At 54.4% G+C, this 17505-nt stretch overlaps 1 protein-coding gene and 1 pseudogene across 1 annotated transcript; both read right to left on the bottom strand.

Moving 5' to 3' along the window:
- Positions 1–2716: 2716 nt before the first annotated feature.
- Positions 2717–11237, bottom strand: CPLANE2 (ciliogenesis and planar polarity effector complex subunit 2). Its single transcript, XM_004024746.5, has 5 exons — positions 10664–11237; positions 7643–7795; positions 6925–7049; positions 6542–6678; positions 2717–6329 (listed from the first exon to the last, which is right to left on the bottom strand). Exons 1-5 carry the CDS (start codon positions 10773–10775, stop codon positions 6080–6082), a joined length of 777 nt encoding a protein of 258 aa, XP_004024795.2. The 5' UTR covers positions 10776–11237; the 3' UTR covers positions 2717–6079.
- A 4020-nt stretch (positions 11238–15257) lies between these two features.
- On the bottom strand, positions 15258–15458 carry LOC109028932 (metallothionein-1X-like; annotated as a pseudogene).
- Positions 15459–17505: the final 2047 nt, after the last annotated feature.

The raw sequence follows: 17505 nt of genomic DNA, 5'->3' as shown, positions 1-17505 counted from the left end.
AAAGTGGATGACCACCTTCTCCCCAAAGTACTCTCATACTTTGTCTAGAGGCTGGTCCAGGGGCTGGTACTTGTGCCAGTATCCCCAGCAAGCCCAGTATGGGTACAGCAATTGGCAAGAGTTGAGATCTGAACCGGGTACCTGGTACCCAGGCAGTTCAAAGAGGCCCTAGGAGGACAAAAGGAGGGAGAGCTGCAGGGAGGTTTGAGAGTGCTCTCCGGATGCCCCAGCCACTGCTGCCATGCTGTCAGGCCTGGGAGAGATCTGAGCTTGGGACATCTCTTCCTCACGCAGTGGGAAGGCCGCAGTGTGGACTCCCTCTGCCAGCAGGTGGGCGATGCCCATCTCTGTATGTTTCTTCTTCCTGGACATTGTGTGGTCCAGGATTTCTGCCACTTGCCAGAGGAGTCCTCGTGTCAACTGCCCGCTTAAGGTCCCAGCTGGACTCGCCCCAAGCAGCCATCTCACCACTCAGTGCATCCACATGTAAGAGAAGTAGGAGCCATAGGAATCTCTGCCCAGGAATCTGTGAGAGGAACAGGGGTCAGAAGCCCAGCCCTCTGCCCGATCTGAAACCTAATACCAGTCCAGAGCCTCTCCGCTGGAGACAGGCAGGTGAGACATGCCAGCTGCCACTGCCAGAGAGCCCTTCTGCCCACAGAGCGCAGCCTGGGCTGGGTGTGCTTCAGTCAGGTGTGCATCAGAGCGGATTGAACAGGTGGGAATCAGAGATGGTGGGCAGGGCTGGGGCCCCAGTTTGCGGAAAGGACAGGGTCAGAGACCTAAAGCGAGTGAGGCAGGAATTGCCTCTGAGGCACGCCGAGGAAGGGCAAATCAGCCTTGGCTGGGCTAACGCCTCTGCTGGCTCCAGCCCCTCCTCGGACAGACCCTGCCCACCCAAGGTGCCGCCTGGTCTCACTTGTCCGGCTCCGAGCTGCGGAAGGCGCACGTATCCTACGGCCGGCTGGGCACCTACTGCTGCAGAGAGTTGCGCAGGCGCAGGCGTCGCCGTGGCTCCACCGAGCCCTCAAAGTCGGGGTTGGGCCGGGCCTGGGGTCAAGGGCAGGGTTACGGCCCCTGGGGAGACTCCGCCCCTGGCGGGCCCCGCCCCACCCCTCCACATGAGACGGCGCGCGCAAGCTCAGTTCCTCGGCGTAGCACAGCGGCTCCCAGGCGCGCTCAGCTCGGCGAAGGGTGCGGCGCTATGCCGGGGTACTCTCCTGGGCTTCTCTCCCAGGAGGAGAGGGAAGGACCCCTAAGCCCCTCCCCTCACGATCTCGGCCGGGAGGTGACGGATCCCTTTTTTTTTGTTTTGTTTTGTTTTTTGAGACAACATCTCGCTGTTGCCCAAGCTGGAGTGCAGTGGCGCGATCTCGGCTCACCACAACCTCCGCCTCCCGGATTCAAGCGATTTTCCTGCCTCAGCCTCCCGAGTACCTGGGACTACAGGCGTGCGCCACCACGCCCCGCTAATTTTTGTATTTTTAGTAGAGACAGGGTTTCACCATATTGGCCAGGCTGGTCTCGAACTCCTGGCCTCAGGTGATTCGACCGCCTCGGCCTCCCAAAGTGCTGGCATTACAGGCGTGAGCCACCGCGCCTGGCCAGATCCCATTTTTCGCGTCGGTCCTTTCCGCCTTCAAAAGCGCTTCGACATGCCTTTCCTCGTTTAAATTTCAAATGAGGAAAACGAACACCTTCGTTTTTCAAACGCGGAGACAGACGCCAGGTGGGCCGCGTCGTATAGCGACTGATCTTGCCCCTTTCTTGGGCACCTCCAATGTGCCAGGTCCTGGGCTGAGCGCTTTACACCCTGCGTCCGTGTAATCGTCACAGCCCCTGCCTGGGGCTGACACTACGGCCAAATCCATTTGACAGATGAGCTGCTGAAGGCTCTTGTGCGGGTCTCAGAGCTGGCTAGGGGCGTCTGCGCTCGGCCTCGGGTCTCGCAGCCCGCCGGCTCCGTGCTCACCTCCTCCAGGTTCCGCTGAAAATTCTCGCGCCAGCGCCGCTGCCGGAGTCGCCTCTCTCCCGCCGCCGCGGAGGTCGCAGCTTCTCCTCCCAGGCGAGCACGAAGTCTGCCCCATCGCGGGGTCAGGGGGACAGTTAGGAGCGGTCTGACCCCGCTCTGTCCCACTTTTATCTGGGTGGAAAGGGGCATCTGAGTCCATCAGTCCCACTAAGGCCAAAATTAAAGGAAATTTGAGTTGTAGCAAAAGGTATTAGGGTTAGTTCGAGGAAGGAACTGCCCATTGCAAGAAAATGACAAGAGACGCTGCGGGATTCCTCGGGGAGGGGAGACGGGGTTTAAGGGAGAGCCTGTGGCCTGGCCACTCGGGCCTTCTGGGTGAGGTGGGACAAGAGTCTGGCCCAAGTCTCACCAATGCAGGTTTTCCCGTCTCAGAAAATGTACCCCTAGAGTCCGGGACAGAAATGCCGCCGCAGGGCGCGAGACACAGTCGTCGTCCTGTTGGTGGTGTCATCGCCGTCTTGGGTGCAGCAGGCATGGGGTGAAGGTGAGGGGACAGGGTGCAGTTGCAGGTGCCAGAAGCTTCTCAATTGGCCCAGTTGGGCTGCCCCTCCCTCCCCGCACCCCTGACTAAATTCGAAGTGTAACAATAGAGGTGCCCTCAGCGCGATCTGAGAGGCTTCTTCCTCCCCTCCACCTGCTCTCTGACCAGAACCGCCGCTGCTACTGTAATAACAAGGACAATGATAACAGCCAACATTTACTGGGCTCTTAACTTGGTGCCCGGCACATGCTAAACATTTCACATGCATTACTTCTCACAACTCAAAGAAGTGGGTGCTGCTATCTCCATTTTACAGATGTGTCAGCTAAGCATAAGATAATTACAAAGGACATCCAAGGTCACACAGTTCCCCTTCAACCTCCTTCCCGACCACCTGTAACTAAGCCTCAGTCCCACCCTTGCCTCTCAGGATCCACCCCTTCTTTGTAGAATAGAGCTGAACACCAGCTCCCCTGCTTCTCCCCACCCACCAGAGGCGGAAGGGCCTCCAACCTGCTCCTCCAGCCCATTTTTTGTTGTTTGTTTTGTTTTGTTTTGGAGACAGAGTCTCACTCTGTTGCCCAGGCTGAAGTGCAGTGGTGTAATCTTGGCTCACTGCAACCTCCGCCTCCTGGGTTTAAGCGATTCTCGTGCCTCAGCCTCCTGAGTAGCTGGGATTACAGGCACTTGCCACCACACCCAGCTAATTTTTGTATTTTTAGTAGAGACGGGGTTTCACCATGTTTGCCAGGCTGGTCTCGAACTCCTGACCTCAGGTGATCTGCCCACCTTGGCCTCCTAAAGTGCTGGGATTACAGGCGTGAGCCACTGCACCCAGTGGAGCCCAGGAATTTGAGACCAGCTTGGTCTCTCAAAAAGTTTTAAAATTAGCTGGGTATGGTGGGAGCTACTTCCGGGGCTGGGGAGAAACGGGGAGGATCACTTGAGCCCAGGAGTTCGAGGCTACAGCGAATGATGATTGTGCCACTGCACTCCGGCCTGGGCGACAGAGCAAGACCCTGTCTCTAAAAAAATAAGAAGGGCATCAGCAAGAGGGCAACAGCAGAGCATTAAACCAGGTGTGGGGCTCCTTGGAGTTTGAGCCCCTGTGTGACTGGACGGGTCACAGTCCCATGCCATCAGCCTGAACACGTGCATGTAAGAACACACTCTCCTCTCAATCACTCTCCACAGGGCTGCCCAGAGACCTCCCAGGAGGCACAGGCGTCAACTATTCAAAGCATTGTGGCTTCCAGTTCTGCACTGTGGTGATGGAGGTCCCGGGGGTGGCCTACTAAATACTAAAGTGGCACCGGTGCTGCGCTGGGAGGAGCTGAGAAGGCAGCCCTGGATGGCTGGTGGAGGGGCTCTAAGCCCCAGCCCTGTTGCCCTCCCCACTTTGTCCTCACCCAGGGAGACACCTCTTGTTTGGGGTAAAGGTGGATGAGGGATCAATTCTATGACCAGAGCAGTGCCAGCCAGGAGAAGACTGCCCTGCCTCGCCGTGGGGGGGTCAGGTTATGCTCCAGAGCAGCTTTCTGGCTTTTGGCTGAGCTGGTGCCCAAGAGGGACAGGAAGCCTCCTTTCTGGGGGGTGGGGGTTTATGCCCAGAGATGACCGGCTGGGATGTGGGGTAGCTGGTGCCCAAACACAAATGCCTGTAGCTGGAGGCCCACAGTCAGGCCTGGGGCTGCCTTCAGGGCCCTTCCCCCAACTCCATTGCTGTCCACGTGAGCCAAGGTCTCCTGGAGTTAAGGACAGAGGGGGACGTGGACAGGCCCACCTGGAAGCAGGGCTGAGGGCTGCAGGACTGGCAGCCGGCCTGCAGGCTCTGAGGCGGGGGTCCCGCCCAGGGACATTCCTTCTTGGGGTGTGGGATAAGTGCAGGGCCTGAGCTCTAAGCCTTAGTCAGGGGTGAGAAGGTGCTGGAATCAATTCTTCCTCTGGCCCAGACCCTGGAAGGGTTGACAAATGTAGGTGGCAGTACCCAGGGTGGATAGGCTGGCAGTGTGCATGGGCATGTGAGCAGTGTGCTTGGGCGCGGGCATCAGGACAGGTGAGTCTGGGCCTCCTGTGTGCCAGTCGGCAGGAGTGGAAAGTGCTTTCGTCCTAGCACAGGTGTATGAGCACAGGTCATACTGTGTGAGTGGTGCCTGGGCACAGCTGCAGAGTTCTGAGAGTCAGCTGGCTTTGGGGACACTCTGCTTTGAGCCAGACGCACGCCAGGCCTCAGCCCAGGGGTTCATCTATGGGGCCCAGCAGGGGCTCATTGGAGGGGATCGTATAAAGGTCCCTTTCCCTGGGGACTTCCCCTCATCCTCCTTAGCCTACTTCCACCAGCGTCTCTGGCTTATGGGGCAGGGCCAAGACACAAGGCTGGGCCTACTCACTCCTCTCCCAGCTCCTGTCCTCAATGGCCTCCCACGGGGCAGAGCTGCTTCTCAGGCCAGCTCACGCCCTGACCCCCACTAGGATGGTCGTTGGCCCTGCATGGTGCTGCTTTCGGGTGCCCCTGGGCTGCCAAGACTCCTATCCTAAGCCTGGCCTGACAGCTCCATGATCAAGAAAGGCATTGCAGGCTGGGTGCGGTGGCTCGTGCCTGTAATCCCAGCATTTTGGGAGGCTGTGGCGAGCGGATTATTTGAGGTCAGGCGTTCGAGAGCAGCCTGGCCAACATAGTGAGACCCCCATCTCTACTAACAATACAAAAATTAGCCAGGCATGGTGGTTGGCATCTGTAATCCCAGCTACTTGGGAGGCTGAGGCAGGAGAATCGCTTGAACCCAGGAGGTGTAGGTTGCAGTGAGCTGAGATTGCACCACTGTACTCCAACCTGTGCCACAGAGCAAGACTCTGGAAAAAAAAAAAAAAGGCCCTGCAGAGCGACGGGCTTAACTCCTGGACTCACAGGTGGACTCCATGTCCCAGCCTCCCCCACAGTGCCACATGACCACATGACTGCTGGGTGCTGGCCTCTGGAATGTGGGCAGAATGAGGTGCCACCCTGGGCCTGGTCCACAGAAAGTGGGGGGTCACCTCCCGCCTGCACTCACTCCCTGGCTGCTGACTGGGTGCTGATACCCTAGGGCAACTGGGCAGGGTAGGGTCTCTGGGGCTGGGTCTCTGCAGGAGCGCCTGAAGCAGAGCCCCACGCCCACTGTCACCTCCTCCCGAGCTGAGGCCTACGCGAGAACGAACACGTCTCTGGAGTTCAGCACTGGGATTTCGGGGATTATCTGTTACAACACATGGTGTCACCTCAACCAATACAGGTTCTTGATTGAAGTCACTTGAGAGGCACCCCCTCTCCCAGTCATCCTCCATCGGTGCTGCCAAAGGGGGAAAGGCCGCGGGAGATGTTCGAGCTCAGGGCCTTGGTCCCCACCTCCCTGCCATGAATTCTGCAAGGAAAGCGCTGCTCGCGGGTGGGCCTTCTCTGGCCACATCCTCCCTGATCAGGCCATGCTGGCCAGTCCTCCAGATAGGATCCATGTTCCTGCCCCAGCCTCCAGCCCCATGTCGAGACCTGAGGGTAGGGGGTGGGATCACAGGCACCCACTCGTGACTCATTCAGGAGCACTCTCTGGGGGGTTGGGAAGCAGGCCAGCCGCCACCTGGTCCTGGTGCCACAGCTGCTCAGCAAGGCCATTGAGTATGTGGGCAACGTCGGCCAGCCCAGCCCGCCCGTCCAGTGTGCGCCCATCAGCCAGCCGCCGTCCCGGCACACTCTTCACCCGTAGCAGGGGCAGCTCCCAGGCCTGCCGGAAGGCTGTGAGGTCCCGCTCGAGCACGTCCGTGTGCATGTACTGGTCAAATCTGGAGGAGGGTCAAGGAGCCTAACTGGGTGCCTCTGCACAGCCCCCTATCAGACCCTGCCTCTCCCTCCTCCCTGGAGCCCACATCCAGGAGCTGGGGTAGCCATGCTGTACCCTTTAAGTAAAAGCCCAGGTGCTGAATTCCATGCCTGGGCAGAGGCTGGGCCCCTGACCCCCTGGCTCTGTGACTTGCCAAGGGTATCCAAAGGATACTTGGAGCCGATGACCATCCTGACGACACCAGGGGCCTCACCTGCTATGCGGGCCAGCTGTCCAGGGAGGTCTTCAAAGGAGGCACGGTCAGTGAAGGAGAAGAGGAAGAGGAAGGCATCTGTGTTCTCCATGCAAGCCTGGTGATGGAGAGGCATATAACCATGTCAGCCCCCATCAGCTGCAGGGCCCTCAGAAGAATCAGGAATAATCCCTCCTTTCACAGATTGGGAAACTGAGGCCCAGAGCAAGGAGCGACTGGTCCTAGGACAAGCATGGGCTGGGACTGTCTCCAGTGCCAGCTCAGGTCTCTGAGCAGTGCTTTGAGCTCATTAATACCCAATCAGCCCCTGGCAGAGCCCACCCAGGCCCACATGCCTGCTCACCGGCAGCATATGATCGAACTTTTTGAGTGCAGACTCTCCACAGTCCCAGAACTCAAAACGAAACATGACGACACGGCTGCTGGCCTGCAGCTTGGCTGGCCAAAATACCACGGTGGTCTGGATGCCTGAGGGGGAGCCAGGGTCAGCCACTCAGCATGGGAGAGGTGGAGATGGGAGGAATAGGGGACCAGGAAGGAATAGGAAGAAGAGATACATCCCTGCCCTGATGGGTCCCCAGTTTGATGAGGGAGGCACAGTCCTTGACCTGGGATAATTCTCAGTCTGATGGGAGAAACAGAAACTGGCCCTGGAGGAGACTCTGGTACACCAGGAAGATGCAGCCCTAGCTATGGCAAAGCAAGTTTCGTTTGTATGTCCAGGGAGACCCAAAGGGCCCAGGACACTGGGAGATGTTTCAACATGGTGGAACAATCAGCATCCAGTGGTGAGAAACAACAAAGCAAGATTAGCATTTCCTGAGCGTCTACCTTGAGCACAGCTTGATGCTAGGCATGTTACCACCACCACCACCTCTAGTGGCAACCACACAACAACCTGTGGTACTATTATCCCCTTGGGACCAAGGAGCCCATGTAGGCTCAGAGACGTGAAGTGACTTTCCAAGGCTACAGAGTAAGAGGTGGTCCAGGGCCAGGTTCTTGCCTCCACCCCCAAGGAGGGCCTCCCAGGATGGGCAAAGGATAGAGGTCCCACTCACCGGTGGTCTCGTGGTGCACCATAGGCACCTCCAGGCCAGCCAGCTTGGCCACCAGCGCCGTCTTGCCCACACCACTCTTCCCGGACACAAAGATCTTGTAGCTGGCAGTGTCAATGGACACAGGCGGCGGCAGCACTGGCCGCTCAAGCAGCCCTAGGGCAAAGAGGGAGCCAGGCAGGGTCAAGGGGTGCTGTGGTTTGAAGGTGTCCCCCAAAGTTCATGTGTTGGAAACTTAATTACCAATGCAGCAGTGTTAGGAAGTGGGGCCTAACACAAGGTGATCAGCTCGAGTGTTCTGCCCTCATAAATGGATTAATGTTGTTATTGAGGGAGTGGGTTTGTTATAAAAGCCAGTTTGGGCGCCTCTTGCTGTCTTGCTGTTGCGCTTCTGCCTTCTGCCATGGGATGACACAACATGAAGGCCCTTTCCAGATGCTGCTGCCATGTTCTTAGACTTCCCAGCCTCCAGAACCATGAGCCAAATAAGCTTCTGTTCATTATAAATTACCCAGAAGAGGCCTGGTGCGATGGCTTACACCTGTAATCCCAGCACTTTGGGAGGCCAAGGCGGGCAGATCACCTGAGGTCAGGAGTTCGAGACCAGCCTGGCCAACATAGTGAAACTCCATCTCTACAAAAAAAATACCAAAAATCAGCTAGGTGTGGTGGTGGGTGCCTATAATCCCTTCTTGGGAGGCTGAGGCAGGAGAATTGCTTGAACCTGGGAGGTGGAAGTTGCTAAGCCGAGATCACACCACTGCACTCCAGCCTGGGCGACAGAGCGAGACTTTGTCTCAAAAATAAATAAATAAATAACTTAGAGTGTGGTATTCTGTTGTAGTAGCATAAAATGGACTAAGACGCAGGTAAATCCTGCACTTGCCCCATCAGATCCTGGGCTGGACAATCTCATTTATTTATTTTTATTTTTTTCTTTACCTTCTATTTTTAATACGGATGGGGTCTCACTATATTGCTCAGGCTGGTCTTGAGCTCCTGGGCTCAAGCAATCCTCCCACCTTGGCCTCCGAAAGTGCTGGGACTACAAGGCATGAGCCACCACATACAGCCAAGGATAACCTCATTTCTAATGGCTTCTTCAGGGCTAACCATCTGTGGTTCTTTTTTGGTTTTTTTTGAGACGGAGTTTCGCTTTTGTTGCCCAGGCTGGAGTGCAATGGTGTGATCTCACTGCAACTTCCGCCTCCTGGGTTCAAGTGATTCTCCTGCCTCAGCCTCCCGAGTAGCTGGGATTATAGGCATGCGCCACCATGCCTGGCTAATTTTGTATTTTTAGAGATGGGGTTTCTCCATGTTGGTCAGGCTGGTCTCGAACTCCCAACCTCAGGTGATCTGCCTGCCTCAGCCTCCCAAAGTGCTGGGATTACAGGCGTGAGCCACTGTGCCCGGCCTCATCTGTGGCTCTTAATACTCAACCCAATTTTACAGAAGTCTGGGATACAAAGAGACTAGCCTAAGCATTATAGTCAGTCTGTTGATATTTATTTACTAGCTGCTCTCAACGTTTGTTGTGGGGCCTGCATGACAACCACTGAATGATACATTCAGGTGCATAAAGCCAGCTGTTAAAAAAAAAACCCAAATGTCTGCGGTTAAAGTAAAAACACAAAAATTAAAAGCCATCACTGCCATTCCTCTAAGTTATGGCTGCTTAATCCTATCTGTGGCATAGATAATATGGTCAGTGGATTCTATGATGTTCCCAGAAAATCAGCTCGACCTTCACTCAATTCTCTTCCACTCAACACAACTAAATGCAAAATAAATACAATAACAGCCAACCTTCAGTGAACACCCACTGCATGCCAGAACCTGCTTGGTATGTTACAAACACCCTCCTTATTAATTTCCCCAGTAACTCTATGGGGTAAATACTGTGATTATCCCCATTTTACAGAGGTGGGACTTGAGGCTAGAGTTCACTTATTCCCAGCCATACAGCTAGCAGTGGTGGAGCCTGGGTCACTTGCCTGGGTATGTGTGACCCCAAATACAGTGTTGCCAGCCATCATGGGATTAGAGGGACGGTGGCCATATTAGAGGGTCTTTTTTTTTTTTTTGAGACGGAGTTTCACTCTTGTCACCCAGGATGGAATGCAATGGCTTGATCTAGGGTTGCTGCAACCTCTGCCTTCTGTGTTCAAGCGATTCTCCTGCCTCAGCCTCCCAAGTAGCTGGGATTACAGGTGCCTGCCACCACGCCCGGCTAATTTTTGTATTTTTAGTAAAGATGGGGTTTCGCCATGTTGGCCAGGCTGGTCTTGAACTCCTGACCTCAGGTGATTTGCCCACCTCGGCCTCCCAAAGTGCTGGGATTACAGGCCACCACGCCCAGCCTGCTAGAGGGTCATTTTTTGAATTTAATATTATTTCTTTTAAAAAAAACAAACAGTTGACTTATTCACAAATTTTGGTTCTGGCTGTCTCACTCTCTGGTCTTAAGTCTTCTGGCACCTTGCTTCTCCTGGCCAGAGCTGGGCTCCACAGCTGATTCCAGGCACCTCTGCCGGCCTGACAGCTGGGCCCTGCCTGGGTGAGTCAGTTTCACCATGGGGAACACCAGCGTCTCATCCCAGAGACAGCAGGACATGGAAGAGGCTCACTTCTATTTATTGGGGTGTGATCTTAGCCAAGTCTGTACCATGTGCTGTTGAGAGGTTAAATGGGCGTGCACTGTGTAACGTGCCCAACAGAGGGCCTGGCACCAGGGGAGTGCTCAATCAACTGCATCTCTGGTGACCGTGGTTGCTGGCAGGGTTTCAGCTGTTTCCATGTTCCTGGCTCTGACGATGGAATTAGCTCTAAGGAGATTTAGGTGTGGGGGTCCCAGAGATAGGGCTTTCAGTCCCCCAGGCTGAAGACTGCTGAAGACTGCTGAAGACTGCAGTGGAGCAGGCCCTCACTGCCCTGCCTCTCTGCTCTCCTCAGGGAGCAACAGGTGACACTCTTCTCCCCAGGGAAAGACAAGTGGCGGGCTAGAGGAAAGGGGAAGGCACTTACCAAACACCCGCCGGCGGTTCTTGCGCAGAATGCAAGCCAGGTACTCCTTGCCCTCGGCACTCTCGTGCCAGTTTGGGACAACCACCGAACCGGGCACGGGAGGTCTGGCCATGGCTGGGCACCGCGACGGGGTAGGGAGGTGACAGAATGCTGAGAGCAGGGAGTGGGAAGGGGAGTGACAGTACCAAGCCGGGCCTGTGATCCCTCTTAACTGCCCTCTGACTCTCCCGGGGGGCCCCAGAAAGTGCAGTCCCTCAGCCGCCTCTCTCCTCCGCAGTGCTCCCTGGGGATAGTCATCCCATTAGTGCCCATGGAGGGTATTCACACAGCCCCTCTCCCCTTGTCACCTCCGGGGGTCAGACAGCCCCGCTTCTCCTCTACCTTCTAGATCCCGACTCCCGGGGCTACCTAGACCTCCCCGTCAGCAGTCCCGGCGGCGAACCGACCCGGATGCCGAAGGCCCCTTTAAACGCCCACCCGCACTCCCGCCGCCCCAGCCCGCCGGGCCCGCTTCCGCCCCGCCTGCGTCCGCCTTCTGCGCGTGCTGGCAGCTCCGGCGCCGGTGCTCGCTGCGCATGTGCGGAGGTTGTTGCCATGGAGACGCCGGAGGTTGGGATGGGCGGGTTCCGGGAGGCGTTCGTCCGTCCTACAACGTCCGCAGCCTGCACCGCGCGATGGCTCTGGACTAGGCCTTTTCCTCTGGGTTGTGGATCCTCTTCTCTACGACTCCGTCCGATCCCTAGTCTTTCTTCCAAAACATCATGAAACCCCCCCTCCAGGAGCCTTTCATGCTTCTCTGTGTCTCAGTTTCCTCTTCTATAACGTGGACGTAACATGTTATTCCCTCCATAGCAGTGCTCCATATGTTTAGTTATCATTGTTGCTATTATTAATATTATTGCTCTATTAATCCTGCTTGGCAGGACCTCTAGATGACTTAAACATCTCTGGCTTCACTGATGGGGACACACATCAGCTCAGAGAGGTCAAGGGACTTGGCTCAAGTTTTAAAAAATGAGTCAGAGGCCTGCTGGATTGTATTTTTCATTCATTCATTCATTCAACAAATACTGAGCACCTAGCTGGGAATACAGTGGCCAACAAGAAGTCCCTGCTCTCCCGGAGCTGACTTTTCAGCTCTGAAACTCTGAGCTCCTCTCCACCGTTCCAGCACTGGACACCAGGCCTGTTACACAGAAGGTGGGTGCTCAGTAAATGCCCACTGGTTGGAAAGAGTGCAGGTGGGTCATTACTGAGAGTTTGCCTATTACATTTAATTTTTACCATTATCTTTCCGCAATGCCTTCAAGTAGGGCAAATCACTGTTTTGAAAGGAATAATTTAGGAGTTAAGCTTTACCGAAGGCCACCCAAGTGCCAGACAGTGGGGACTTTACAGGGGTCACCTGATTTAATTCTATAAACAAACCTGTGTAAATAGTATTACCCTCTTGTACTGACGAAGACACTCAGAAACGTAATGTGACTTGTCTGAGGTCACACCGCACAGCTAGTCAGTGTGAAACCGACTCAGAACGCACAGCTGGCTCGGTGTGGTGGCTGGCTCACGCCTGTAATCCCAGCACTTTGGGAAGCTGAGGCGGGCAGATTGCTTAAGCTCAGGAGTTTGAGACCAACCTGGGCAACATAGTTAAGACCCTGCCTCTACAAAAAAAAAAAAAAAAAATACAAAAATTAGCCGGGCACAGTAGTGCACGCCTGTAGTCCCAGCTACTTGGAGCTGAGATGGGAGGATTGCTTGAGCCCGGGAAATGGAGGTTGCAGTGAGCCAAGATCATGCCACTGCACTTCAGCCTGAGTGACAGAGCCAGGCCCTCTCAAAAAAAAAAAGAACCCACACTTACCTGACTCTAAAGTACTTATCTGTTCTGCCAGTTTGGGTTTTGTGTTTTTAAAACTTTGCCCCTAGCCACTAGGAGGGCTGTTCCTAGGGAAGCAGAAAGCAGCCAGAGGACCACGAACTCACAGATTTTTAAGGCCCATTATGTCTAAGAGAGGGGATGAGGATGTGTAAGACAAGGTGCTTTCTCTCAACTTGCTCACGCTGTGGCTAGGCAGAAAAACCAGATGAATAACCATTCCTACAGGATTCTGCAGGTGGAATCCTTTGCCCATACTCCCAGGTCACATGGTTCCCATTCCTGCAGCTGTCACCACATCTGCCCAGTCAGGGAGATTCACAGCTGTCCAGAGCTCTCTCCATGGGCCAGGAGTGACTCAGTGGCAGGGCTCTGATCTGAATTATTTCTGGATTTCCAGACTTCACATCCACCCGTCTTTGGCTCATGGAGGGCTCAGTGAGCATGTGAGAAAATGAAGCAACTTGGCAGAATGAACGTGCCTGTTAGTCTGCAACCCAGAGAAGATGTAAAGTCCTCTTGGGGCCAGGTGCGGTGGCTCACGCCTGTAATCCCAGCACTTTGGGAGGCTGAAGCTGGTGGATCACTTGAGGTCAGGAGTTTGAGACCAGCCTGGGTAACATGGCAAAACCTTATCTCTAAAAATATACAAAAAATGGCTGGGCGCGGTGGCTCACGCCTGTAATCCCAGCACTTTGGGAGGCTGAGGCGGGCGGATCACCCGAGGTCAGGAGTTCAAGACCAGCCTGGCCAACATGGTGAACCCTGTCTCTACTAAAAATACAAAAATTATCTGGCTGTGATGGCAGGTGCCTGTAATCCCAGCTACTCTGGAGGCTGAGGCAGAAGAATCGCTTGAACCTGGGAGGTGGAGGTTGCAGTGAGCAGAATCATATCACTGCACTCCAGCCTGGGTGACAGAGCTGAATAAATAAACAAAATAAATTATGTTTTCAGTGGAAGGCTGATCAAGGACTCAAAAGAATGCAATCTTTTGTCTCTTATCTACTTTTTGTTTTTGAGACAGAGTCTCACTCTGTCGCCCAGGCTGGAGTGTGGTGGCACAATCTCGGCTCACTGCAACCTCTGCCTCTGAGGTTCAAGTGATTCCCCTGCCTCAGCCTCCTGGGTAGCTGGGACTATAGGCATGCCCCACCACGTCCGGCTAATTTTTGTTGTTGTTGTATTTTAGTAGAGACGGGGTTTCACCATGTTGGCCAGGATGGTCTGGATCTCCTGACCTCATGATCCGCCCGCCTCAGCCTTCCAAAGTGCTGGGATTATAGGCATGAGCCACTGCACCTGGCCTTGTCTCTTATGTATTTCTAACCTGGAAGCCCCTGCTTCAAGTTGTCCTGTCTTACCAGACCAAACCAATGTGCATCTTACACATATTGACTGAGGTCTCATGTCTCCCTAAAACATAAATGCAAACTGTACCCCTGACCACCTTGGGTATATGTCTCAGGATTTCCTGAGGCTGTCACGGGCACATCCTTAACCTTGGCAAAATAAACTTTCTAAATTGACTGTGACCTGTCTCAGATATTTGGGGTTCACACATTCAACCCCGACATTCTGTGTCAGGGGCTGGGTAGGTCTGTGAGCCTGCAGATTTGACAAAAGCACCAGGCAGTTCTGAAGTTGGGGTCTATATGAGTCAGCCCAGGCTGCTGTAACAAAAATACCACAGTCTGGGTACTCTAAACAACAGAAATTTATTTTCTCATAGTTCTAGAGGCTGGAAGTCCAAGATCAAGGTGCCAGCAGAGTTGGTTTCTGGGTGGGGCCTCTCTTCCTGGCTTGCAGATGGCCTCTTCTCTGTGCTTATACATGTCTGGTGTCTCTTCCTCTGTTACAAATAGGACATTAGTCCTACTGGATTAGGGCTCCATGTTTATGGTCTCATTTAACCTTGATTACCTTTTTCTTTTATTTTTTGAGACAGGGCCTCACTCTGTCACCCAGGCTAGAGGGCAGTGGTGTGATCTCAGCTCACTGCAGCCACGACCTCCTCAGGCTCAAGCAATCCTCCTGCCTCAGCCCCGAGGAGAGCTAGGACTACAGGTGCACATCAGCACGCCTAATTTTTTTTTTTTTTTTTTTTTGTATTTTTGTTTGTTTGTTTGAGACAAAGTCTCGCTCTTGTGCCCCAGGCTGGAGTGCAATGGCGCGATCTTTGCTCACTGCAACCTCCATCTCCCAGGTTCAAGTGATTCTCCTGCCTCAGCCTCCCAAGTAGCTGGGATTACAGGCGCCTGCCACCACACCCAGCTAATTTTTGTATTTTTAGTAGAGACGGGGTTCTACCATGTTGGCCAGGCTGGTCTTGAACTCCTGACCTCGGGTGATCCGCCCGCCTTGGCTTCCCAAAGTGCTGGGATTACAGGCGTTAGCCACCATGCCCGGACTTTTTCTTTTGTATTTTTTTAGAGATACGGTTTTGCCTTGTTGCCCAGGCTGGTCTCAAACTCCTGGCCTCAAGTGATCTGCCTGCCTTGGCCTCTGAAAGTGCTGGGATTACAGTCATCAGTCACCACGCTCACCCTTCATTACTTTTTTTTTTTTTTTTTTAGTCTAGATGAATTTATTACCATTCACATATTTCATAGAAAAAAAGATGTAGCAAATGGGTCAGGGTTGTACAAAAAAAAAAAAAAAATCCAGGTTTATAAGGTTGCTCTATTTACATCTGAGAGCAGGGCTGTCCTGGCATCAGGCACAGCAGCTGCAGTTGTCCGACGTCCCTTTGCAGATGCAGCCCTGGGCACACTTGGCACAGCCCACAGGGCAGCAGGAGCAGCAGCTCTTCTTGCAGGAGGTGCATGTGCACTCTTTTCATTTGCAGGAGCCGGCACAGGGGCAGGAACCATCAGGCGAGCAGGAGCAGTTGGGGTCCATTTAGAGGCAGGGAGAAGCAGGAGTTCCCGATCAAGAGGCAAACACTCAGCGGGACAGATGAAAAGCGTGCCTTAATTACCTCTTTAAAGGACCTATTTCCAAATATAGTCACATTGGGGGCTAGGGCTTCAATGTATGGATTTGGGTGGAGCGGGGCATAATTCAGTCCATAACAGGGTCCACAGACCTCATGTAAACACTGCTGCTGGGCAAAGGAGGCCAGCTGACTGTTGGGACCTGAAAGTGACATGGTTAGAACTGCGTTTCAGAAGGACGCTTGTGGACCATGTTGGTCTATGAGTTCTGCTCTCCTGTGCCCCTCTGACCACTAAACTATGTGTCCCCCTAAGCCAGCTGCTTCTCCTTTCAGGGCCTCAAGCAAAACATGTAGAACATCTCCCTAAGGACCCTTCTAATCTAGAGCTGATTTTTTTTTTTTTTTTTTTTTTTTTTTGAGACAGAGCCTTGCTCTGTCGCCAGGCTGGAGTGCAGTGGCGTGATCTTGGCTCACCGCAACTTCCACCTCCCAGGTTCAAGCAGTTCTCCTGCCTCAGCCTCCCAAGTAGCTGGGACTACAGGCGCATGCCACCATGCCTGGCTAATTTTTGTATTTTTAGTAGAGACGAGGTTTCACCATGTTGGCCAGGACGGTCTCAATCTCCTGACCTCATGATCTGCCCGCCTCGGCCTCCCAAAGTGCTGGGATTACAGGCATGAGCCACCGTGCCCGGCCTAGAGCCCTGTGATTAATCCACTCATTTCTTCTTGGTTTGGTCTCCCCACAAATATTTATTAAAAACATCTTGGACAAGGTCCCCACAAGACCTTGAGAGGACTCCACAAGGCAGGGACACAGTCACCAACTTGACAGAGTGGATGGGAGGCCCAGGTGGGCAGACACACAGGCCGAGCTGGGGTGAGAATGAGGCATGGAGAGCCCTGCCTGAGGATCCTGGGTGGGTGGGGGGCGGGAGGTCAGCTAGGACACCAGGCTTAAAATCCTCTCGGCACCTAGAATAACACCCACCCCTCCCTCAGCATGGCCTGGCACCAGGAGTGCTCCACTCACACCTGGAATGCTTGCTCTGCCTCCTAGCAGTCCTTCCACCAGGCTCACTGGCTTCAGGCCATTCTCCAAGCTGGAGCCACAGCCAGTTAATCAAGTCAGGTCAAGGGCACCAGCCTTGCCACCAAGCTCAGCAGTCAATTCTCCATCCTCAGATCACCTGACCCTGGGATCATTCCCAGGTGACTGGATGGATGATGGTGCCCCTAACTGTGGGGGAAGCATGGAGGAAGCGCACAGGGTCAGAGGAGGAGCCCCTGGGGAGTGAGGGAGGGTGGGGGGCTGCCCAGAGAGGACACACTCACAGCGGATGTTGGAATGTAAAGCGCAGGTGAGCGGCCTGAGTGGAGCTGGACATTACTAACGGCGGAGGGACCAAGCCTGAAGCAATGGGTGTAGACAGATGAGAGGTCCGGATGCTGTGGACAGACAGCAGAGCCTTGGATGCTACCTGGGCAATGACAACGACGAGGTCAGACCCAGGAGAGGCAGAGGAACCGGAAACGCCCTCCTCCAGCCCGCCCTGAGGCTCATGTTCCGTGTGCAGGGAGGCTTGCCGAAATCCCAGGGAAGCATGGCTGGGGAGCGATGCTACTCCTTGGACGCCATCTCTTGTGGGCCTTCTGCTGCAGAGAGCACTCTGCTCTGTGCCTCTGCCGTGGCCCCAGCCATGCGGTCCTAAGTGTTCTCTTCCCACTATGGATTCCGCTCGGGAGCTCCTTTCCCATTACATCTGAGGGGATGACCTCTGGTCATCAAGTCCACATGGGTCACCCTCCATTGTCCTCAGCCCTGACCACTGGCTGCTGTGGCTTATAGGCTTATCAAGACCCTGCATTACTGACTGCCAGAAGCGAGGCCTAGACCCCACCCATCTGGGATGCCCCAGATAGATTCTATCCTCATCTGCCCCCCTGCCACAGGTTAGCAGGACGAGGCCAAGTGCCATGATCTGGACGTCCCGCCAGATTCACATGTTGAAGTTTAATCACCACT

This window comes from Gorilla gorilla, chromosome 1, assembly GCF_029281585.2.
Source record: "Gorilla gorilla gorilla isolate KB3781 chromosome 1, NHGRI_mGorGor1-v2.1_pri, whole genome shotgun sequence".
In the NCBI taxonomy this organism is placed as follows: domain Eukaryota; kingdom Metazoa; phylum Chordata; class Mammalia; order Primates; family Hominidae; genus Gorilla; species Gorilla gorilla.
This window is presented reverse-complemented; position numbering and strand designations above follow the sequence as displayed.